We start from the raw sequence: 24932 nt of genomic DNA, 5'->3' as shown, positions 1-24932 counted from the left end.
AAGCCCAGAATATAAACACCCTATGCATAACTTCAAAATGAAATGCAGCACCAAGGCATAAAACATATGTTGAAGGCAGCAGTAATACCAAGTTCATTAACAAAATGTCCAGAAATCTATAAAGCTCCGAAAAGTGAAGTCACATCTTCTGGTTTAAGAACTAAAGTATCGATTTTTCTATTTAAAAATGTGTAAGATGACTCTCTTAATGAAGTTATTAGTGGCTGTTGCTGTGGTGAATATCCTGTGAAATTTTACTTAAAAATCACTAGGTGATCAACATATTTGAGCTAAATCACTCGTCCTCCCTATTCTTATAAATACTGCTTTCCATCAATGAATATGTAGATAACACGGCTCACATATTTCATTTAAAATAAAAGTGCTATTGCTTTAAAAAGGTGGCATTAAATAAAACTGAAAATTAGAGCTTCTGAGGTGCCGCTGTTATCACCAAATACATACACGCTATGGGGTCCACACCACAGATTTTCTTCAGCAAAATTACTCAGGAATGACAGAAATCCCACAAGATAAACACCTCCCCACACTTCTGACAATGTTTATATGGAAATAACAATTTACCTGTCGGGTAAAATGGTTTCAAGAGCCGAAATGAAATAAGGAACGACGACATCAATCCCTTTCAGATCACAGCAGAACAACGGGGGGGAGTTGAGAATAACGCTGGCAAGAACGGGGTGGCAAACGAAATCCGCTATCTGCAAACCCTGAATTAAAAGCATGTAAAATCTGACAAAGAAAGATGAGGTTAAATTATTTGCACACAGAAAGCATCCACATCCCACATGAATAAGAATGTGCAGATGGTATTTGACCTTTCCTATATAACACAGAGGGAGTTTCAAAATCAGAGCGAGGATAAGTTTAAGGAACATCCTCTTGCCAATTACTTTAGCACCCAAGCAGCTTAACAAAGCCCCTCACAAACCACCTGTATTCCAGGTGAGAAGCTGGTCCAGCAGTGTTCTGGAAGGCTCTGGTGGGCCCAGCAGGGCCTGCACCACAGGGCTCCCAGCGAGACTGGGCCAGACCTTGATGTGAACTGCCCAACACAGGGCTTGCAAACAGAGGAATCGCACTGGCTGGGTAAGAGAAACACAAACTATCCACAGAGAAAACACTGCAACATGTGAGAAATTAAAATAATTCCGTCTTCTGGAAGTTTTGATGCCACCTGAGACAAATGGACCTGGGCAGTTTGAGAGGGTCACGGCCTCAAGCTGGGTCTCTGCCTCTGGCCTGTGCTATTTCACTTTTTAACACTAATTTGATGATAGGCAAGACTGCCTTTTCATTGGAAACAAAACTGAAAACAGAGGTCATTCAGAACACAACTATTCTAAATAAAACAGTTGAATTTGTGGATTTCTAAATTTAAAGGCGGGAAAAAAACCCCACACCACAAACACATTCCACTCCAGTGTTGTGGTGTAGGACAATGTAAGACCCTTATGTCTGCACACTCACTTTTTCCATCTGAACAACATTCAGTGACAAATAAATACATCAAAAAAATAAAAAAAACAGAATGCAAGAGGCAAGAAAGCACCAACAAGACAAGTTTCCTTCCAGCCAGGAGGCACTTTAAGTGACTTCCCTTCAGCTGGACCTTGAAGAACACCCGATGAAAACCAGCGTTGCGAGGGGACACAAGGAAACCCCACTCGGTTTGGCGGGAACCCCACCTGCAGGCCAACGCGGTTGTTCTGAACCGCCAGCACAACGCAACAGCATCCAGCTGCTGCCTGAACCCCGCACTGCCGCTTCAAAACTGAGAATCAACGTGCACCACACAGTCACACCAATAAAGCAACCGGAAGATGGGTCAGTACCGGGATAGGTAAGCTGGTAATATTTCCTCCCCAGTCTTCTTGCTACAAAATATCCTACACAGTGTCCCGCACGCCTCTGCCCTTCCCGCTTCATAGTTGTCCGGGAATTCGCTGGCATCAAAGGTGGGGTTGGAAGCCATGGTGTCCGTGGACATTTGCGATCCCTTCCGGCGGAACTCCACACTGGCTTGAGTTGCTATAGCTGGGAAGAGAAGAGAAACAAAGAGCGTTTCACGGTGCTTGTTAATGTATGTCATAGGCTCATGGGATCCTGGACACAAAGATCAAGTCAAATTTAGTAGTCATTATAAAGCTGTTAGTTCACTATATTTGAGTCAGTGCCTCTGTTTAGAAAGTCTTTGTGGGTGTAACTAACTTTTTTCTTTGTAAGGATAACAAATGACCTTCACATTCTAGAGCCTGCCCCAACTGCCTGCTGGGAGGAGTTCACTTATATCCAATATGAGAATCATTTAATAGAATCATTTCAGTTGGCAGAGACCCCCAGGATCAAAGAGTCCAACCACAACCTAACCTAACTCTGGCACTAACCCATGTCCCGAGAACCTCATCTAAATGCCTTTTAAACCCCTGCAGGGCTGGTGACTCCAGCACTGCCCTGGGCAGCCTGTTCCAATGCCCCACAGCCCTTTGGGGAAGAAATTGTTCCCACATCCAACCTCAACCTCCCCTGGGCAACTTGAGGCTGTTTCCTCTGCTCCTGGCGCTTGTTCCTGGGGAGCAGAGCCCGACCCCCCTGGCTCCAAGCTCCTTTCAGGCAGTTCAGAGATCAGAAGGTCTCCCCTCAGCTCCTGTTCTCCAGCTGAACCCCCCAGGTCCCTCAGCCGCTCCATCACACTTGTGCTCCGGCCTCTCCTCACTCCGTTCCCTCTCTGGAGGACAAGGATCTCCCCTCACCTAGTTCACATCTTCTCCAGAAAAAACAAAAAACCGCCTTGCTGCCTTAAAATACCAAAAAAACATTTAGACAGTGCCGCTACTGTGACTTCCAAGCAAGTCCTTAACTTTCAGCTGGTCAACTAACCTGTGACGCTGCTCTGAACACCAAACCACTTTGATCCAATTTTATAGTATAAATGTACTTATTTAAAAATAATAATCATAAAAGTCTAAGGCCTCATTTCAGAAAGTGAAGTTTGCTGGAACCCACTCTCCTGATCTGGTCCCTCTCCCCTCCCGCGACACTGAAATTGCCCAAGAAATGCGAGGCCAGGCCGGCCTGTCCTGCACACCCGCAGGAGGCTCCAGGGCGCCCGGTGTCACCTGAACAGCACGGGACCCTGCCCAGCTTTGTGCTCCTGGCCTAAGCAGCTGAATTCGCGTCTTTCTAGAGAGTTTCTGGTCCCCCTTTCGCACATCAACATGATGTGCACACGATGCAGGAGGACGCTCGCTTTGCTGGCTTCGTCCTTCCTTCCGCGATGGCACCAATGTGACTGGTTTGGTTGGTTTTTTCCTTGGACAACCTCACTCTTGGATTAGTAGCAGCAGAAAGAGCAGGTTCCCTCTTATTTTTAGCTAAGACTTACAAAACCAAAGAGCAGATAACGTGTGCTCCTAACAGAATCATGCCAGTACCGGAGAACCTCCGCTAGCTCAAGGCTGGGACGCTGGGGAACATCAGGTTCACAGTCTTGCAAACAAAGGCCCATTAACGCTTCCATAGTTAACGCTTGTTAATTTATGGATAGGGGCTTTTGTTTGTTCCATTTTTTTAAAGAAAACTTCAGGTATCTACTCTTAATTTTTTGTCTTTAAATTTGTAGTTTAACCCACTGTTACCTTGCAAATTTTCATGACATAAGTAGCAAATAAGCACAAATCTTTATGCATCTTCCCATGAGCCGTTTTTTTGTCCTAAATAAGCTAGCCAGCGATATATTGTAGTTGGAAAAAAACACTACATGCACAATGCATACAAATCAAACACTAGGTCTGTAAAATAAGCTTTAAGTAAAAAAAACATGGTTAGTGCAAAGTCCTGAAACTCATGACATGATCACAGACTAAAGTACAGAAAAGATGGGACTGATTCAGGCAGATTAATTTGCTTTTGCCAACAATCCTCCCCATTCAAAAACACACACAAAAAAAATCACTTGTCTTTTTCAAGGAAAAGTGCAAAAGCTACAAAAGACAATGAGAATGAGTTTACAAATAAAAGATGGGATTATGGAAAAAGAAAAGCATGACCGCAATTAAGGAAAAGCTACTGGTTCCTACTTACAAGATTTATAAGAAAGAAGAATTTGGATAAAAGATGCTGCAAGATAATAGAAATAAAATGGAAAGAAATCAAAGGACAGCAGTAATTATAAAATACTTTTAAGATGGTGAAATCGTAATATAAGTTAAGAAGCTTTTAGCTTTTTTAAAAATAGATTAAAAGCTTTATGATACAGCAAGCTCATTAAACACACAGGAAATTGGCATTCAGGTCCAAAATTATGGTTCTGAAAATACCATGCAAAACAATGAACAAAAAGTTACAAAATACTATTAAGATTGAGAGCTGGTCATATCAATGCATGTCATTCCTTTCAATAGATGTATTAACCCTTCCCAGCTCAAGTACCTGCCCCACGCTGCGCTGTCCCGGTGGTGACCGCGGTGTCTCACAGGGGACGGTCACTGACCCACGGGGCTGTCCCAGCCGTGACCGCGGTGTCTCACAGGGGACGGTCACTGACCCACGGGGCTGTCCCAGCCGTGACCGCGGTGTCTCACAGGGGACGGTCACTGACCCACGGGGCTGTCCCAGCCGTGACCGGGGAGTCTCACAGGGGACGGTCACTGACCCACGGGGCTGTCCCGGCCGTGACCGGGGAGTCTCACAGAGGACGGTCACTGACCCACGGGGCTGTCCCAGCCGTGACCGGGGTGTCTCACAGGGGACGGTCACTGACCCACGGGGCTGTCCCAGCCATGACCGGGGAGTCTCACAGGGGACGGTCACTGACCCACGGGGCTGTCCCAGCCATGACCGGGGAGTCTCACAGAGGACGGTCACTGACCCACGGGGCTGTCCCAGCCGTGACCGGGGAGTCTCACAGAGGACGGTCACTGACCCACGGGGCTGTCCCAGCCGTGACCGCGGTGTCTCACAGGGGACGGTCACTGACCCACGGGGCTGTCCCAGCCGTGACCGCGGTGTCTCACAGGGGACGGTCACTGACCCACGGGGCTGTCCCAGCCGTGACCGGGGAGTCTCACAGGGGACGGTCACTGACCCACGGGGCTGTCCCGGCCGTGACCGGGGAGTCTCACAGAGGACGGTCACTGACCCACGGGGCTGTCCCAGCCGTGACCGGGGTGTCTCACAGGGGACGGTCACTGACCCACGGGGCTGTCCCAGCCATGACCGGGGAGTCTCACAGGGGACGGTCACTGACCCACGGGGCTGTCCCAGCCATGACCGGGGAGTCTCACAGAGGACGGTCACTGACCCACGGGGCTGTCCCAGCCGTGACCGGGGAGTCTCACAGAGGACGGTCACTGACCCACGGGGCTGTCCCAGCCGTGACCGGGGTGTCTCACAGGGGACGGTCACTGACCCACGGGGCTGTCCCAGCCGTGACCGGGGTGTCTCACAGGGGACGGTCACTTGCCCGCAGTCTCCCCACAGCAAAGCCAAACCCCCAGCTCCTGAGAGTACCGCAGCTCCATCATCCCTGCCCCACAGTGCTCCCGCCTGCACACCCAGGCACAGCCCCGACCGCCAGCTCCACCAACAGCCTCCCAAAGCAGAAATGAAAGGCAGAACACTCCCTGAAACACCAACATCTGAAACACACTCTCCAGAGTGCAGAGGGGAGCCTCCAGCAGGCAGGTTCCAGGCAGGAACGCCACCACCCGCAGAGCTGCTGAATGTGCAGGGCCTGTGACCGAGCCCCTCACCACGTCCCTAGTCAGGGCTCCTCACAGTTCACATTCACAGAAACTTTATTTGGGACTTGAGGTCAGTTGCTGAGGGGAGAAGCTCCACCGCAGATCTTGGCACGTGGGGGTTTTCCTGAGGAAGGGAAAGGCCAGGACAGAGCTGGGCTGCAGGTGAGGGGGCTGCTGAGGAGAAGCTGGATCCAGGTGAAGTCTGCAGAGGACCCAGAGCCAAACAGCCAAAAACTCCCCCACCTGCAGTCACAGAGGGGAGGGGGAGCAATGCAGAATGGAAAGGAGAAGGACCAGCAGGAGGAGGAGACTTCCCCCCAAAGCTTTTTCCGCCAGGCTCTTTAGGAAGGACAGGATGGGGTGTCACCTTCTATGACCAGCCGGAGCATGCAGAGCTCCCCATGGGGATGGGTGAGGAACCTTCCAGTACCTTCCAGGACCTACAAGAAAGCTGGAGAGGGACTTTTTACAAGGGTGTGTAGCAACAGGACAAAGGGTAAGGGCTTTAAACTGAAGGAGGGAAGGTTTAGGTCAGACATTAGGAAGACGTTCTTCCCTGTGAGCTGTGAGCCCTGGCACAGGCTGCCCAGAGCAGCTCTGGATCCCCAGCCCTGAGTGTCCAGGGCCAGGCTGGATGGGCTCTGAGCAACCTGGGCTGCTGGAAGGTGTCCCTGCCCAAATCATTCTAAGATAATTCTATGATTAATATTAATGACAGTAGAGCCAGAAGAGATGGGGTAAAACTAAGCCCTGAGACCCTCCCACTGTCAAGAGCACGTGGGTGACACCAGTCACACTCCTCAGCTCTACAGCACAGACGGCTGGCGGGCTTGGCACTGACTCCTGTAGGCGCAAGGATTAAGAACGAGCCCGTCAGCTTGGATTCAGTTGCTGAAATGCTGGCACAAGGTATGAATGAGTTGCTCCCAACCAGCAGCCGCATGCACCAGCAGCCAGGCTTGTCTAACGGAAACACGTCCTGTCGAGGAAATGAGCACATGAGCACACACCCCAGAGCTCTCATATTCAGAACTAACTTCATTAAAGCTTCATAACAAAGCTCTTATGAAGGCGTTTACTCAAGTACCAATCACAAGGAGCTATTTATGCCACACTAACAGCTGAATAAATACCATGCAGCCATCTAATTCTAAAGACTGCATGAGCAGGATCCAGCTCCTTTCAAACCAACTATGCGTTTATGAACAGATAATTTTTCCTCTCTCACCACAATACAGAGTAAATGTTCATTAGCTGCCTGCTATAAAGCCATAAAAGCTTCATCATTCAGGTCTCAGTGCAGAAACTAAAACCTGATACAGGACACTCGAGGCAAACAAGCACTACACCAAGGATGGTAAGATCGCTGTTTTGCTTCAGAAGCCCAACAACACGAGACTGTCTCGAAGGATGGGGCTCAAGGGGCAAACGGGAAGACTCTTTCCAGGTGACAAACCCCAGCAGTACCTGGCTGTACACAGATGACCTCCAGCTGGTCTTGTGGGAGAGAACAATTGTCTCCTTCCAAAGAGAGATGGATGAAACCAGAGCAACCACAACGGCTGAAATACCACTGCCCTGAATCGCCCAAGGGCTGGTACAAGAAGTTTACCAAAGATGACAGAAAATTTAACAACAGTGAGGCAGCAGTTGTACAGACAGAACCAGAGAGGAGCTGAGACTGGACCTCTGGAGATTATACAGTCAGCACCAGCGGCACCAAAGCAGGGTCCACCCACCCAGATGTTTCATCTCAGAACCTACAAAAACCTGCACATCTTTTCCACCAGTCATTTTTCTCGACTTCCTTCCTGAAGGTTCAAGAGTCCAAGACAACATGTGGGGCTCCAAGACAAGAAGAAAAGCAAGGGTAGATAGACACTCATCCACATCAGCCTTGACCAACTGCTCTTCACTTCCCCAAGCTCAGGGGAGACGGACAACGTGCTCGTCCATGTGAATCTGCAGCGTTCAAGAACTGAACTAAATTCTCAACTAGAACTTGAGACCACAGTTCATGCACAGGGTTACCTGTTAGGCACCTGCATTTAGCACGATACCTCTTTAGAAATCACGTCATATGGGTTTTCATTGAGAACGTGTCACATGGCAGAAGAGGAATAAGAAACATGCACTAGAAAACGTGGTGGTCTGGAAAGGTGCCGCGGGGCAGGGGATCTCTCTGCAGAACCAAGGAGCATTCCGTATCAAGATATTTCACCTCTTTCTTTTGAAAAGTGGTCCTCAGGCCTCCCACCAGCAACAAAACAGATACATCACAGAGCTAAGGGAGAAGAAATTCTTAACTGCATGGCACTGAAACAAACCCAAAAGAATAACAGCGTGTGGGTCCGGTGGAAGACAATACTACATAGCAAAGTTGTTTTAAGTGCAGACGGTTCCCAATCATAAGATATTTAAAGCATCCATGACAATAACAGTGTTTCCTGAACCTAATTCAAAGGTTATCAACAGCAGTGTCAAAGCTGGTAAGAAAACTCAAGGTAGTGGCAAAAGCGTTACTGCACCAGACTGCAGAGGAACGGGATGGACCGTAATATACAGGCACAGCCAAGCTGCAGCCAAAAAGAAGTGGATTTATTGTCGTCTTTGCTATGCGCAGGGATTGTGGCAGTTCACTGTCCCTGCTCCGCTGCCCTCTTTCTTCAAGTCACGTCTATAGTGGCCGCGCGAGCAGCAGCAGGTGGATGGGCACAACGTGCAGATCTGGTTATAACTGATGGGCCCTGCTTGTGTGATGGAGGGGACCGTGGAGCACAACTCTCCCGGCCCACCTCACCAGCACCCCACCTCTTGCGTGGTTTGAGGAGGAAAACCCCTCACCTGGAGGCTTCAAGCTTCACAGACCGGACTCCCAGAACAGACATTTTTCAATGTAGACCTAAACCTGATTTAAAAGACAGTGATGCTTCAAGTCAGAGACCACAGGAGCCTGGCCTTTTACTACTTACTACATTCTCCCACCCAAAGTGGAGGCTGAGAAAAAGGATTTATGCAAAAGGATAAATCAGGCAATGAGGTTTTGGTGCCTCTCTGCAGAGTTCCAGCAGCACGGGCCCATCTTCAGCTCGCTCTCCTTGCGACACCTGCCACGGCTTCGCTGTGACCAGCACTGCACACAGCGGTGACGCTCACGGCATCCTGGAAGGGCAGCAAACGCTTGACTACATTCCCTAAGTTAATTTTGTCTTCCAAATCGCTAGAAAAGCGGGACATAAGGAATGACATGACAGCCAGTTTCCTGGGTCTCCACCAACATCGGATCCACTGCTGCTATTAAACAGCAGAGTGCGTGACGTGCGAAGACTGGTCTCTCCACAGACAGCTCTGAGGAGCACAGAAGAAACAGGATCAAGCAATTTCCAAATAGTTGTATCTGGTTTTTGGGAGCTAGGACTTCCCTCTCTAAGGTTCACACTGTGACCATCTTCTGACTGCTGTTATGTGACTCAAGACATTGCAGATACGAATAGAAGGCCCTGGAACCCCTTCAAGTCAATAATTTTGATTTTGGATGTGTGTACTGTGCGGGAATCACAACAGCTCTGTTTGCAGCTGACACTGTTGCATAAGCAGCATCTCAGCTGACACCCTTTTCAGGCTAAACACTTCACTAAAATTGCTCAAGATATAGGTTATGTCAAAACTAAAACAATCCCAATCTAAAAAGCATTAAATACAGAAACACATTAGGTGCATATGTAGCCAAACACACCCTCGAATTACACCTTACTGCTTCCTAAGCTCAGCCCTTTCTCTAGCAAGGTGCTGGGGGCCTTTTACAGAGGACTTGAACCTCCTAGCACAGAAATCCACGACCCAACGCTTTCAAAAGCCACGTGCTGCACACCTAAAAATACCTTTGACAGACTCCAAATGCCAAAGCCACCACCTCCACACAGGGATTTGTGACACAACAAACAAGGAAGATCCTCAGTTCAACTGCTGCTGCCACAACTCACTGCAACAAACCTCTTCCTCCTGTTCCTCTTACTTAGGCCAGTGAGCTCCCGATCTCTTGGAAGATTTTATCAGGCACTCAAAATACTACATAAAGAACAGGAAAAATGCGAGGAGGGAGAAAATTTATTATTTTCTGAATATTATCACCAAAAGGAAGAAAAGCGCTAAAAAGCCTCTCTGAGCAGAGCACTGATACTGCTATCGCGTCTCAAAACAGCGAACCTTTAACGCTGAGCAAACCAGAGGAGACAAATCCAGCAGCTACGGACTGATGGTCAGTGCAGGGTACCAGCCAAACATGGAAACACGTAGCAACCACCACTGAAAGGCAGCAACTTCTAAGCACTTCTGTTTTCATAACACTCTCCAAAACCACGGCGAAGCCCCACTTGGTGCAGTATCTGGAATGATGTCTGATGATTTTTCAAATATTAAAGAGTCACTATAAAAAGCTGCTGTTACTCAGAGATACTCGAGCAGATTTCAAATTAGAAAGCGGATTCTAGCACATTATTTCTTTCACTGAGTAACATTTTCCCCAGTAGCACAATTGGGACCCTGACGCTTGTCAAAGCAAGGCAGTGCTTATTAGTAAAAAGTGATCTTTTAAATTTTGAAGCCCCCAAACACCTGCTTGGGTAATAACAGGTGCTGGCTCAGCTGGGAGGGGTTAACCACAACACAGCACTCCAGAATTTATTTTTTTGATTATGCATATGTTAATCTTGCAGGTAGGAAACATCAATAAAACAAGGAAAAAAGTGTATGTATATTTTTCAGTAATATTTACCAGTCATGCTGCTGTCTCTGTTTATCCCGTTATGAAGTTTACAGTGAACAAATGCTGCATCAAATAACCACGATCCAAAGAGGTTCAAGATGCTGTTAACCTTTGGCCTGCGAGGGGCTGGTAGTGGCCGTGGCTCGGAACTTGTCTGGTTTGGGCTAGAGAGCGGAGAAGTGGAGGAGGGCTGGTGCTGCACCTTCGACGCGTGTGCGGTCGTTACCTGTTGGAACAGAAGAACAGATCAGCTCCTGTGTCCTGGTTTTGTTAAAAACCAAGTTTCTCTTTTAGTGAATGTGCCTGTCAGCTAAAGCTTCATATCAGCTGCATTTTCCTGGAGAACCAGATACATGTTTTGGTGAACATAGCAATGGAATGTGAAGTTATTGATAACGGATTGATGCACCTCTCCCGAGAGGGGCAACAAGAAACAGGTGACCAAGAAACTGGCCAACTGTGTATAACATCCCATTCACGTGAATACTTCATATAAAAGTGGGAGATCATGAGGATCTGGTCCCTTTTTCCTTATGGTGACATTAGGAGAGGACCTTGTGAGTCGTCCCTGCGAACTGAGGCCAGTGACAGACTGAATCCAGCTCCGGTTGGCTGCAGAGTCCAGTCCAGGTCTTCAGGTGCCGGCTCTGCAGTTGCCGGGACTTTCAAGATTGGTTTTGTATATTTTCTATTATTTTCTCTGTTCTTATTAGTAGCATTAGTAAAACATTTTTAATTTTTCCAACTCTTCTCTCTGTCCTTCTTTCCCTCCCGATCACCTGTGCTGAGTGGGAAGGGGGAGAGGGAGGGGCTGAAGGGGGAAGGAAGGGGAGAGGAGGTTAACAATACATCTGCCAGGGTTTTATTGTCACCCCACAATCAAAACCCTCAACATCCTAGAAGCAAGGAAATTGCATTCTCTAACCAAGGAAACTATCCAAAGGGCTAACTACTCAGCTGCAGAATATGGAACCTTACAGTGCTGGTTTTCATGGTTGCTTTATTCACAGTCACTGCCCGATGCCGCCGGTTGTGGGGCGGGGTGGTGTTGATCACGGTGTTCTGGGGCATGCTGAGCCGGTTGACCGGCGTGGGCGGCGCGCTGTCCGAGCGGGGCCGGGAAATGCCTGCAGGTGAACAGCGAGAACTCAGCGTGAATTCCACGGGCTCAGACCCAGCAGCCCAGTCAGTGAGAACCTTTGTGCACGGCCCGGCCTTCCCCCTGCCCCCAAAACAGCAGCAGTAACAAAAATCTCTCTTAGTAGAAATAAATGTACAAGCAAAAGAAAACTCTGCTTACATTAGCTGAGCAAATGATGAAAACCCACCAAAGAACCCCACACCTTAAGAACGTGAGTCACGGCACCATGTGCACGGGCAGGCAGAGGGAAAGGGCCAAGGCTCGTTTGCCAAAGCCAATTAACAGCTCACCCCTGCTAAAACTCAGACACCTCTCACCTTTGCCTTTCCTGACCATACCTCCTGTGTCCGGCTCCGAAACATCTCAGATGCCTGACCTTTCAAAGCCAACTTAGTTCACTCACTGAACTCAGATGAAACCCAAACACCAGGCAGTTCTTTGCTGGTTTTGTGATCTGAATCTTCTCCTGAACAGTCAAATACTAAGTCAGTACAGGAGACGGGGTAAGAAAGCAGAGCAAGCTATAATTTTTCTGGCAGCGGCAGGACATCAGTTCAGTCTTCACTCAGCTTCAGGGAAACACTCGTGGTGTACAAAGCTACTTTTCCCAGTCAGAATGAGAAGCAACGAGCCACCTGCAAAGCCTGAAGTGACAAATACCACTTCTTCCCATCCCAATGAATACCACCAGCCTTGCACCCCGTTTGAAAAATTAGGAGTAGAACCGCAGTGTGGTTGAAGATGTGTGGCTAGGACCAGAGGAAACGGCCTCAAGTTGCGCCAGGGGAGGTTGAGGTTGGATGTGGGGAACAATTTCTTCCCCAAAGGGCTGTGGGGCATTGGAACAGGCTGCCCAGGGCAGTGCTGGAGTCACCATCCCTGGAGGGCTGGACAGACGGACATGAGGTTTGCGGGGACATGGTTTGGTGGACTTGGCACTGCTGGGTCAATTGTTGGACTCGATCTTAAAGGTCTTTTCCAACCAAGTGATTCTACAGTTCTATAAGATTTGACACAGAATTTTCTTCTTAACCACTGCAATTAAAGCACAGAAGCACTTTCTGTAACACACCACAAAACCAACTCCTGCTACAGCATTAGTGCTGCACCCCGTGCGGAGGGCAGAGTGTGTACCATGAAATGTACTGGTTTGGTACACTGTTTTGGCAAAGAGGATGTGGTATTTTGCCAAATGCACACATAAAGCAGATGCATATCAGGGAAGGCAAGATAAAAACCATGGGCTTTGGCACTTGGGGTAGAAGTCAATGAGATCTCCCATTAGCCACGGCTGAGTGGGTCCATCCTGCGGCTCCAACTCCTGCCTGAGCACTCCCACATCCATACCTACAGCTGGGATTTAACTTAACTGCGAGCTGTCCTGTGCCCGAACACACCGTGCTCTGCCACCTGAGTCTCTGAACTCAGGTGGGCCAGCATCTTGCACACGAGATCTTCATAAGCCTGAAGTCTCCGACTCAACATCCCATCGAGAGCCCATGTACACAGCAAGGCTGCTGGCAGGAGGGCTGGGCTGGCGGGGCCCACGGCCATGCACCACAGCGCGGAACAACCCAACCAGGGCACCATCACAGCCCAACCCCAGGTACAACCACACCCCAACCGGGGCACCGTCACAGCCCAACCCAGGTACAATCACAGCCCAACCCCGGGTACAATCACACCCCAACCGGGGCACCGTCACAGCCCAACCCCAGGTACAATCACACCCCAACCAGGGCACCATCACAGCGCAACCCCAGGTACAATCACACCCCAACCGGGGCACCGTCACAGCCCAACCCAGGTACAATCACAGCCCAACCCTGGGCACCGTCACAGCCCAACCCCAGGTACAATCACACCCCAACCGGGGCACCATCACAGCGCAACCCCAGGTACAATCACACCCCAACCGGGGCACCGTCACAGCCCAACCCAGGTACAATCACAGCCCAACCCCAGGCACCGTCACAGCCCAACCCAGGTACAATCACAGCCCAACCCCGGGCACCGTCACAGCCCAACCCCGGTACAATCACAGCCCAACCCCGGGCACCGTCACAGCCCAACCCCAGGTACAATCACACCCCAACCGGGGCACCGTCACGGCCCAACCCAGGTACAATCACACCCCAACCGGGGCACCGTCACAGCCCAACCCAGGTACAATCACAGCCCAACCCCGGGCACCGTCACAGCCCAACCCCGGGTACAATCACACCCCAACCAGGGCACCATCACAGCGCAACCCCAGGTACAATCACACCCCAACCGGGGCACCGTCACAGCCCAGCCCGGGGCACCGTCACAGCCCAGCCCCGGGCACCGTCACAGCCCAACCCCGGGCACCGTCACAGCCCAACCCCGGGCACCGTCACAGCCCAACCCAGGTACAATCACAGCCCAACCCCGGGCACCGTCACGGCCCAACCCAGGTACAATCACAGCCCAACCCCGGGCACCGTCACGGCCCAACCCCAGGTACAATCACACCCCAACCGGGGCACCGTCACAGCCCAACCCAGGTACAATCACAGCCCAACCCCAGGCACCGTCACAGCCCAACCCCGGGTACAATCACACCCCAACCAGGGCACCATCACAGCGCAACCCCAGGTACAATCACACCCCAACCGGGGCACCGTCACAGCGCAACCCCAGGTACAATCACACCCCAACCGGGGCACCGTCACAGCGCAACCCCGGGTACAATCACACCCCAACCAGGGCACCATCACAGCGCAACCCCAGGTACAATCACACCCCAACCGGGGCACCGTCACAGCCCAACCCCGGGCACCGTCACAGCCCAACCCCGGGCACCGTCACAGCCCAACCCGGATACAATCACAGCCCCACCGTGCGCAGGGATCCCTGCCGCCCGTGGGGTCTCACGCAGCAGACACAGAACACAAAAAGGTCCAGCGCACCATTACTGGGTCGAAAGTCCCCAATAAATCCCCAGAGCACCCGTGGGGCGCAGGACTCGCTCCTCTCCCCGCTCAGCATCTCCTCTGCAACACGTCGCCTCGCAAATCGTACATTGCAAACTACCTTCTTCACTGAAAATTAACTACTAACTACACTTTCACAAAAACCTGGCATATAGTACATTTTGCTTCAATACATACAATATTTAATATTTGGGGTTTTTTTAATGTTTGGGGGTTTTTTGGTTTGCTTTTTTAAAAAAAAAAAATTAATTTAGCTTGGACAGCCAGTAAAAGACACTTCAGAGGAACACCTACAAATGATCAGTTTTTAATTGATCAGATTTAATCATTGTTGCAGTGCAGACTGCCATATCCTGTTATCATCGGTAGGAAGAGAGAGTTTGACAGACTAACACAAGGAGATTGGTTTTGTAAGGTTAGGCCATACATTACCTATATACAATCCTCCTTTAACAAATTATTATATTATTTGACAGCCTACTGAATATTTTAAATCTCACACCTGGCATTAGGAAAACACAATCAAAGTTCCTTAAAATCAGCAGCAAGACATCTGGAAGAACACAGTGGACACAACAGGTTTCAAGATTCAATATCACAGCTTAAGAAAAGTGACCATTTGGTCTTTTACATCACTTCCTAACTTTTTAAACAAAGCTATTTCTATGAAAGTGAAATCTATAGTGACAAAAACTTGTTTGCAGGGGGAATACAGTACCAATAAATCTTCTCCTTGAAGCATTTTTTACAGAAACACAGAACATATTTCTAGTAAAAACGATAAGTCAGAAAAACAGGAGGATCTTGAGGTGCTTAAAAGGATCAAGCCATTCAAGTTATTCCAAAAAACAACTGTAAAAGCTGACGATCTCATTCCACATGTGTTTCTGAACACATTTTACTCATTGTCCTCGTTTTGTTAAAAACAAGTTTCTCTTTTAGTGAATGTGCCTGTCAGCTAAAGCTTCATATCAGCTGCGTTTTTCTGGAGAACCAGATACATGTTTTGGTGAACATAGCAATGGAATGTGAAGTTATTGATAACGGATTGATGCACCTCTCCCGAGAGGGGCAACGAGAAACGGGTGATCAAAAACTGGCCAACTGAGTATAACATCCCATTCACGTGAATACTTCATATAAAAGTGGGAGATCACGAGGATCTGGTCCCTTTTTCCTTATGGTGACATTAGGAGGGGACCTTGCAAGTCGTCCCTGCGAACTGAGGCCAGTGACAGACTGAATCCAGCTCCAGTTGGCTGCAGAGTCCAGTCCAGGACTTCGGGTGCCAGCTCTGCAGTTGCTGGGACTTTCAAGATTGGTTTTGTATATTTTCTATTATTTTCTCTATTTTATCAGTAGCATTAGTAAAACATTTTTAATTTTTCCAACTCTTCTCTCTGTCCTTCTTTCCCTCCCGATCGCCTGTGCTGAGTGGGAAGGGGGAGAGGGAGGGGCTGAAGGGGGAAGGAGGAGGGAAGAGGAAGGTTAACAGTACATCTGCCACAGTTTGATTGTCACCCCGCAATCTAAACCCTCGACATGCATGTGCTCAAGTCTCCTGCAGTCTCGTATCAGCCCACACTTCTGACCCATGACGACGTTTGTTTGCAAACATCTAAGCAAAGAAGCAGTAGGAGACAGGCAGCTCTAGGAGTTCACAACAGCACCTTCTCCCTGAAGAATAGCTGATAATACTGCTTTAGATTTCAGGTGCTGGTACTTAAAACGAGCCAGTGCTCCCATCTACTGAACCTCAGCCAAATTTGAGCCACCGGGTTCACAGCGGACCCGAAGAAACACAGCTTTTCTCCTCCGCAGCACCACTCGCCCACCTACCGCACAACAAGTGAAACCGGCACTCGCAGTGTGAGCTGACGACAGTCAAACTCAGACCCCTACAAAAACTGGCACTGCAGGCGGGTGCCGCCACAACACTCGCAGCAGAGCGGGCAGTGCTCACAGCACGCTGAAGCGAAACACCTGCGGTGCCCATCGGACACAGAGAAAGCAGCCTTGTTTGGGGAAGAGATGGTTTATTTTAGACTTCAGATTGATTTATTTGCTTTGCATTTGAGACTAAGGCCATCTGCAACCTTGGGCGTTTAAAACCTTTGTGTTTAAAATGTGGAGAAAAAGACTGTACAGCAGAGAGACTTTAGCTGGGGGTAACCGTGTTGTAGGCCAAAGGGAATGTAACTGAGAAGCAGGGCTATTCAGGATTAAGGTGCTTACATGGAACATAAAAAACTAGGTTATTGATGTTCATAACATTCCTGTGTGACCTTAGCAATCCACAGGCCCAGTTTTGTAAAGAATGTGAGGCAGGTAACTCCTAATTTTCATATACAATTAGTTATAAAACTAATATAGTGTGTGGCTACTGCTATCTGTTTAATTAGTTTCATTCATGACTGCTGGTCAAGTATGAGTTTCAAGTGTTAGCATTAAATACACCTTAACTTTAAGTCCCAATCCTGCAAACATTCTTTAGCACTTGCTGTCTTGAGTAAGTCATTGCCTAGAAGAAAACATCAACTTCCGTGGAGTTACTAATGGTATTGAGTGCTATCATAGAAGGAAATGTTTTTGGAGTTTTTACTTTAGTTCCTATTGTGTATGCAGATGGTCATTTAAAAGCAACCCGAGGTCCCTTTCCTATCCATTCCAAGATATACTTGCAAGTGATAAATTGTTATCGCTGTATTTATGGACAGATATAAAGAGAATAAAATAATGATTAAGTTACCATTCCCAGGTACCCACAGGTTAGACAAAAGCATTACCTAGGAATGCATCCACTAAACAGCTGATCCCACGCATGGCACGGAAGAATATCTGAGGCAGATGTTTAAGGCAGGGGTACTGATTCAGTTCTTGCGTCATCCCACTCACATTCAGAAACTGCTCCTGAAATTTGGGGGTAGAGCTAATAATGGCTGGGTTACTCAAATCCACAGGATTACTGCACACAAAAAGAGAAAAATCGGGTTTAGTCAGTGCAAGAAGAGCTGTTTGGATTTTAAAAATACCTATAGACACAACAGTTGAAAGCATTTCAATAACACCACAAAACAGCATCCAATCTCAATGTATTTTAGGCTGTTATTCCATCCCAGGAAGTCAATTTTCACTTCCTGGGTTGGCGGTACTTAACTGTCTTCATTTCAAACATCACCCAAATACAACCAATAATTTTATTAAGATCCTATGAACTAGAGCACACATTTAACAGAATAATCTTACCAATTAGTATCAATTACTAATGAGGTCTTCGGAACTAAGTTTAAGAGGTCCTTATATTGTTAAAATTATCCTCCAAAGGTAAGAAATTCATTAAAAACTGCCAGCAAACAGTGAAAGGGAGTGTGTTACAAAATTTAAGCAAATTTTCCTGACTGATACAAAGCCTGTGACAGCAATCCTGGCTTTGAAGAGCACAGTAACCTGTGACATTACATGTGACATTCTGGAAAAGTACCATGGATGGTAAAATTAACTGTACAGTTTTGTCCATAACAACAAGAAGATACACCCATTTTAAAAATAATCTTCTGTAGACACCCTGGAGAATAAATGGAAGCCATATACGTCTCTCAGAGCTATTGTTCTACTCTTCCTGTTTGCTGCCTCAGAGAAAGAAGATTGCATTGAAGTCTTGTTTTCAGATCCTCCAAAATGCCAAACAACTAAAAGCTTTTTAATTAAATGAACTGGTTTGTGTTCCGAAAGAGTCAGAGAGTTCAAAGTTGAACAGCCCCTGAACTGCTGCCGCCACTGCTACAATGAGACTCTGCATTTGCATCTATTCAGGTGTTTAATTTGAGCAATCCCCACTGAAATTGTACATTTGTCATGCAAATTTATAGAAATGATGCAAGGATACGAGCAATGCATGGCTGTAATTACAATACCTCAGCATATGTAAAAAGCGAAACCAAGTTTGTGCAACGCACTCATTATCCATTTCAGGAGGAATCAGACCAGCGTCTTCATCGGGGATTTTAAATGGAGGAAATGAAGGTCCATATGTAAAACGCAGCAATCTAGAAAGCAAGTCAGACAGATCTGTCATTCAGTTAATACTCCTCAGAGATCTAACAGTGCTTCTGAGCCTCAGCAGACCACAGGCAAACACACCAGCAACATGTTATCCAGACATCACCATTTAGACAGTTGTCGAGCCTCTGAAAGCTTCGAAGGGTCCAACACGCCTTGGAGCCCACACAGAGCTCCCACCACAGCCCAGAGCTGCTGAGGCTAAACACCCCCCAGCAGCTCCAGCTGTTCAGGTGCAGGCGTGGGGGGAGCACCAATTAACACCAGCACATACCTGACACAGGATCATGGAATCATTTCAGTTGGAAAAGATCCTCAGGATCAAAGAGTCCAACCATAAACTAACCCAACTCTAGCGCTAAACCACATCCCTGAGAACCTCATCTCCATGTCCATTCAACCCCTCCAGGGCTGGTGACTCCAGCACTGCCCTGGGCAGCCTGTTCAATGCCCCACAGCCCTTTGGGGAAGAAATTGTTCCCCACATCCAACCTCAACCTCCCCTGGCGCAACTTGAGGCCGTTTCCTCTGCTCCTGGCGCTTGTTCCTGGGGAGCAGAGCCCGACCCCCCTGGCTCCAAGCTCCTTTCAGGCAGTTCAGAGATCAGAAGGTCTCCCCTCAGCTCCTGTTCTCCAGCTGAACCCCCAGGTCCCTCAGCCGCTCCATCACACTTGTGCTCCAGCCCCTCACCATCCATCTCCCGTGTGAGGAAAGGCTGAGGGAGCTGGGGCTCTGGAGCTGGACAAGAGGAGACTGAGGGGGGACTCATTCATGGGGATCAAGATGGAAAGGGGCAGTGTCAGGAGGATGGAGCCAGGCTCTTCTGGTGACAACCAGTGACAGGACAAGGGGCAATGGGTTCAAACTGGAACACAGGAGGTTCCACTTGAATATGAAAAGAAACTTGTTGGGGGTGAGGGTGGCAGAGCCTGGCCCAGGCTGCCCAGGGAGGTTGTGGAGTCTCCTTCTGTGCAGACATTCCAACCCGCCTGGACACCTTCCTGTGTAACCTCATCTGGGTGTTCCTGCTCCATGGGGGGATTGCACTGGATGAGCTTTCCAGTCCCTTCTAATCCCTGACATCCTGGGATTCTGTGTGATTCTGTGATCCCTGCTCTGCAGCACACTGCACCGCGGCACAGCTCTGCCCTTACAGCTGCAAGAAATGAGAATTGCAAGGAACATGGCTGAATCTGGACTGAAATTTGGGACATTTTCAAGAACAACTGAAAAACAGAAAGACATTGTAATCCACACATCCAAGGCAGTTCAAATCAGCTTCAAGCACCTCAGATGGGTAAAAGCAGTACGTACTGGTGAGGCAACACAAGACAGACCCTCATTTCAGCCTGCTATGGAGTCATAGCCGTGGATGCAGATTAACACCGCATTTGTGTACAGATTTCCAAACATAATTTTCTCCATAAGTTGAGATGTTCACTTTCAGCTTATTGCTAATAACCCAGCTGAGAAAACTGTTGACTAAAACAACACTAACTGTTAAGCTGGAGCTTCAATGAAGTATTAAAAGTGCAGCTTAAAACACCACTGAACTTAAAGCCAGCCCCAGAGGAGTCCAGCTTTCTATGTATTAGGCGTCAACCAAAATTATTGAACACTGACTACAACATCACAGAAGACCTGCAAATCACTACGCATCAACACAACTGTTAGTCAACAGCGGAAGGTGAAGCGTGGGCATTGTGCATGGAGCACAACACCAATGTGCATTTTGAGGCAGAGCTGTTCTTTTCAGATCAGTGAATCACAAAATCTTTTCCGTTATGCAACACTGCATCTAATGAACTAAAAATAGCTAAAGAAATAGCGTGGGAAAAAGGCAGAACTTGTATTGCAGCTTTATTTCCCACAGGTTTTACAAGTAGCTGCATAACCTGCAAAAATCTATCCCGCTTGGAATTTCGACAGGTAATTCAAAAGCAGAAGTTTTCTGAGTCAAAACAAACCCCTGCAGAACAGCCTACTCTCGAATTTTTCACGGTGCAGGAATTTGAATATGGCTTTGAACTGTCATCAAAACAGTTACTGACGTCTCAGGAGACTCAGACCGCTGCTCCTCACCAATTAACTGACTTATTTCCTCCGAGAGGCTGAGATCTGTCCTGAAAGACTTCACAGAGCCCACAGAACCACAGAGTGCCAGGGGCTGGAAGGGACCTGGAAAGCTCATCCAGTGCAATCCCCCCATGGAGCAGGAACACCCAGATGAGGTTACACAGGAAGGTGTCCAGGCGGGTTGGAATGTCTGCACAGAAGGAGACTCCACAACCCCCTGGGCAGCCTGGGCCAGGCTCTGACACCCTCACCGGGAACAAGTTTCTTCTCATATTTAAGTGGAACCTCCTGTGTTCCAGTTTGTACCCATTGCCCCTTGTCCTGTCACTGGTTGTCACCAGAAGAGCCTGGCTCCATCCTCCTGACACTCCCCCTTTCCATCTTGATCCCCATGAATGAGTCCCCCCTCAGTCTCCTCTTGTCCAGCTCCAGAGCCCCAGCTCCCTCAGCCTTTCCTCACACGGGAGATGCTCCACTCCCTTCAGCATCTTGGTGGCTGCGCTGGACTCTCTCCAGCAGTTCCCTGTCCTGCTGGAGCTGAGGGGCCACAGCTGGACACAATATTCCAGGTGTGGTCTCCCCAGGGCAGAGCAGAGGGGCAGGAGAACCTCTCTGACCTACTGACCACCCCCTTCTAACCCACCCCAGGTACCATTGGCCTTCCTGGCCACAAGGGCCAGTGCTGGCTCATGGTCACCCTGCTGTCCCCAAGATCCTACGCTGCTCTCTAATAGGTTATTCCCCAACTTACACTGGAACCTGGGGTTGTTCCTGCCCAGATTCAAGACTCTACAGTTGCCCTTGTTGTATTTCATTAAATTTCTCCCTGCCCAGCTCTCCAGCCTGTCCAGGTCTCTGATGGCAGCACAGCTTCCAGTGTCACCACTCCTCCCAGCTTGGTGTCACCAGCAAACTTGCTGACAGTCACTCTAGTCCCTCATCCAAATCACTGATGAATATATTGAATAATACAGGCCCCAGTACTGACCCCTGAGGCACTGCACTGCATACTGGCCTCAACTGGACTCTGCCCCCTTGACCACGACTCTCTCCCCCAGCGCTGGGGGATCGAGACTCCCCGCACTGCACACAGCAGCGTGACAGCAACAAGCACCTGGGAACTGCAGTGGCAACTGTCATTAAGTGCACAGAATATAATGCCACACTAAGAGGTGTGACTCGTTCCTAACGGGACACGAAGAGTCACAGTGCTGGAGATTAATACACACGCACTGCAAAGTGCTAAATATCAGAGAGGTGCTGAGGCGACACCACAGCAGAATCGATCCCATTCAGATCTTCGTTTGCACACACAAACAGTAAAAGCCAAGGACAGAGCAAGGTCTCTGGCTTTGTTTTGCTTGTTCACTTTTGGATTGCTGCGCATTCCACAAATAAGCAACTCCAGAGAAAAACACATAGAAGCATGATCATCCCCGCACACGTGTGTTTATCTGCGCAGCATTTCTCCTACCTGGAGGTAAGGGCGCAGATGACCTTGCTCCACTGCTCCACCACTGCGGGGTGATGTCGCCAGTTGGCCACCATCTCTTTGGCAGTTTTCCAGTACGGTGGTGTTGGAAAGCACCGCGTGCAAGCCAGTAACCACACCTCAAACAGCACGCCAATTAGTTTTTCAGCCAGATTCTCAGCAATGCCACCTTATAATGGATACAAAGCATGCCTTCGGTGAGTGTTTTATCTAAATAACTTCAAGTATCTCCACAAACAGTATCTAGTTTAAGCGTGTGAAGATATATAAGTTCACTTTTTTCATAACTTTTCACCTGAATTATTCCTGATTGCTGCCTACAACCAATTAGACATTTTACAAAGCCAAACATAATACATAAAGCCCAGACACGTAAGCGTGCCGCTAAGGGATACTGAGAATTCACTGATCTTTGGCAACCTTCCATTGCACTCTATCCATCTACTGATGTCTTTTTTTTCAATATGTATAAACTGACACCACTATTTTCCAGCAGGAGGCCAAAGAGTGAGACACATAGGGGGTTCAGTGAAACAAGTACAGAACAACACTGTCCAAAACGGTTCACCTGTTCCTGTACTGTCACTGTTCTGCAGAAATACAGTTTGGAAAACTCAGCTCCAAACTGTTCTGTCTTTTGGGACGATGCTTTATTTCAGAGCACTGCAGCAGAATCAGGAATGAGCTCTCGTGCTCTGGTGGCCATTAAGAGCTTTTAACCGGCTCCCCTCCCATCCCCCTCGCGGCTCAACATCACGCAGAGCCAAAGTCTTTCCAGTATTTGAACCAAACGGAAGTTGAACACGAACCTTGCACAGTTGGAGCTGCCAGAAGAGTGTCATTGATCTGGAGAAGAAATAACAACAAGACTTCCCAGGTTTCTCTTGCCATAGTCGTTGATTCACGAGCCAGTTTCTGGACAGCTTTCAAAACCTGCAAGCACAATCTAATCTGACTAGATCCTGGGTCTGGCCTGCAAGGGAAGACAACAAAACTTGAGTCTCTGAAAAAGAACTATAAAGTGATGAGTACAATAATCTGAACTTTGAGCAATTACCGGAGGAAACATCAATATTATTGAACGAGAGCCAAGAACACGAGCTAATATGCTTCTGTGCACCCTCACTCTGTCTCTAAGCATCCCAGCCCTGCCTTAGTGAGGACAAGATGTCCCATAACACTCTTCTCTACATGACACAGAACACACTGCCACAGAGCAAGCACAGGCCATTATCCCAGCAGAACATATCTTAGACCAAACAATGAGAACGTACTTGAGACATCATTAATTGCTACGTATGTAATCCAGAAGGAAAGCGGCAAAATTGGGAGAAAATATTGACGGCAAACTAATTTAAACTCTCCTTAGTTCTCCTCTTGCTTCCAAATGTAGAACCAACTCTTACCCCCAATTCCTTAGATTTAGAAAAAACAAACAAAACACCACAACCTAGAAAAGTGTCATTAAATAGGAAAACCAGACTAAAGGAAGAGGATAAGTAGGGAAGGGAACAAGTTGATATTATCGGGATTTTCTGTGTATTAACAAGCAGTTCCACACTCGCTGCTGAGCCACTCAACAGGAGGTGCTGCAGAAGCAGCACAACGCATCACGTTCTCCTCCCATCAGCCAGTTTGGATGGGGCAGAACAGCGACAAAATAGTACCAGGAAATGTTCTGGACGGGATCTGAGGACACCGGGCAGCAAAGCTGAGGAAGCCCAGGATGAAAGGGAGAAAGAGGAGATTGCATAGTAGAGCACACAACACATGCAAACCGTATTTCAACTTGTACACTGTTTCCTCATCCCTCCTACCACTTACTGAAGGAATGCCAAAAAATAAAACTACCTTCCACAGGACTACTAAGTAGTTACCAGGTTCCTACCGAACACTTTCAATGTGGTATAACCCACACGTCATGTTGCACAGGAAGCATCTCAGGAACATGCGGATCCACTAGACAGAGAGCTGCTTTTTGTAGAGATCACTTATTGAGAGACACACTTTAAAAATACTAACAACTCTTATCTTGCTAGAATAAATGTTACGTTACAGTACTGGGGACAAGACTACAAAGAGACAAGATAATATCTAATGCAAAATTGCAGCCTCCTAGTTACAGTTCAAGAGGTCAGCACCCGGCCCTGGCTACAGCGCTGTTCTTTCCCTGAGCCATAACACAGTGGATATTTTAATCAGAAGATATTCTTAATCCTGTCAGGTTTAAAGTCTCAAAGCCTGTTTCAAGGCTTGTTTCCCTCATACTTTAGGGAACCCATAAAAAGGGGGCTGACATGCAGGAGCACCACGTGCAAGGTGACTAACAGGAAGTTGCTGAGCTCATCCTGTAACAGCAACTCCAAAGTCCCCGTCCATCCTCTTGTCCACAGAGTCAACTGAGCGGCACAGGATGGCTGCAGCATTTTGCAGACTCATGTTGAGATTTCTACAAACCTGGCCTTTTGCTCCCCACGCTCATTTGCAACAAGAATTGTCACGATTTCACATGAGATTGGACAGTCAGATGTTCCATGGTCTCAAGCAATTCCAGACATTTGAGTTGCACAGAGGACCCCAGTATGTACACCTCAGTCTCCTGGGGAGGGGAGGCAGGGGGAGAGAGTTCTCTCTCTCTCTCTGGGCTTCCAACAAGGGTTTGCAGCACTGAAACTTT

General features: G+C 48.2%; 1 protein-coding gene across 4 annotated transcripts in view; it reads right to left on the bottom strand.

Annotated features, from left to right (window-relative positions):
• RALGAPB (Ral GTPase activating protein non-catalytic subunit beta) overlaps window positions 1-24932 on the bottom strand; it is a 72071-nt gene that overhangs the window by 35456 nt on the left and 11683 nt on the right. For 2 of the 4 annotated variants that reach the window (XM_065032647.1, XM_065032648.1), the window contains exons 4-12: window positions 23065-23228; window positions 22238-22424; window positions 18543-18674; window positions 17415-17593; window positions 11509-11657; window positions 10540-10756; window positions 4105-4140; window positions 1857-2058; window positions 586-753 (exon numbers count right to left, since the gene is read on the bottom strand). In XM_065032647.1, coding sequence (XP_064888719.1) covers window positions 586-753; window positions 1857-2058; window positions 4105-4140; window positions 10540-10756; window positions 11509-11657; window positions 17415-17593; window positions 18543-18674; window positions 22238-22424; window positions 23065-23228 — 1434 coding nt within the window. The remainder of the gene's footprint in view (window positions 1-585; window positions 754-1856; window positions 2059-4104; window positions 4141-10539; window positions 10757-11508; window positions 11658-17414; window positions 17594-18542; window positions 18675-22237; window positions 22425-23064; window positions 23229-24932) is intronic. The other 2 variants (XM_065032649.1, XM_065032650.1) reach the window with 1 other exon arrangement.

The sequence above is a fragment of the Columba livia genome, chromosome 16 (genome assembly GCF_036013475.1).
Source record: "Columba livia isolate bColLiv1 breed racing homer chromosome 16, bColLiv1.pat.W.v2, whole genome shotgun sequence".
Classification (NCBI taxonomy): Eukaryota; Metazoa; Chordata; class Aves; order Columbiformes; family Columbidae; genus Columba; species Columba livia.
Note: the sequence above shows the minus strand (reverse complement) of the source record. Positions and strands in the feature narration are given on the sequence as shown.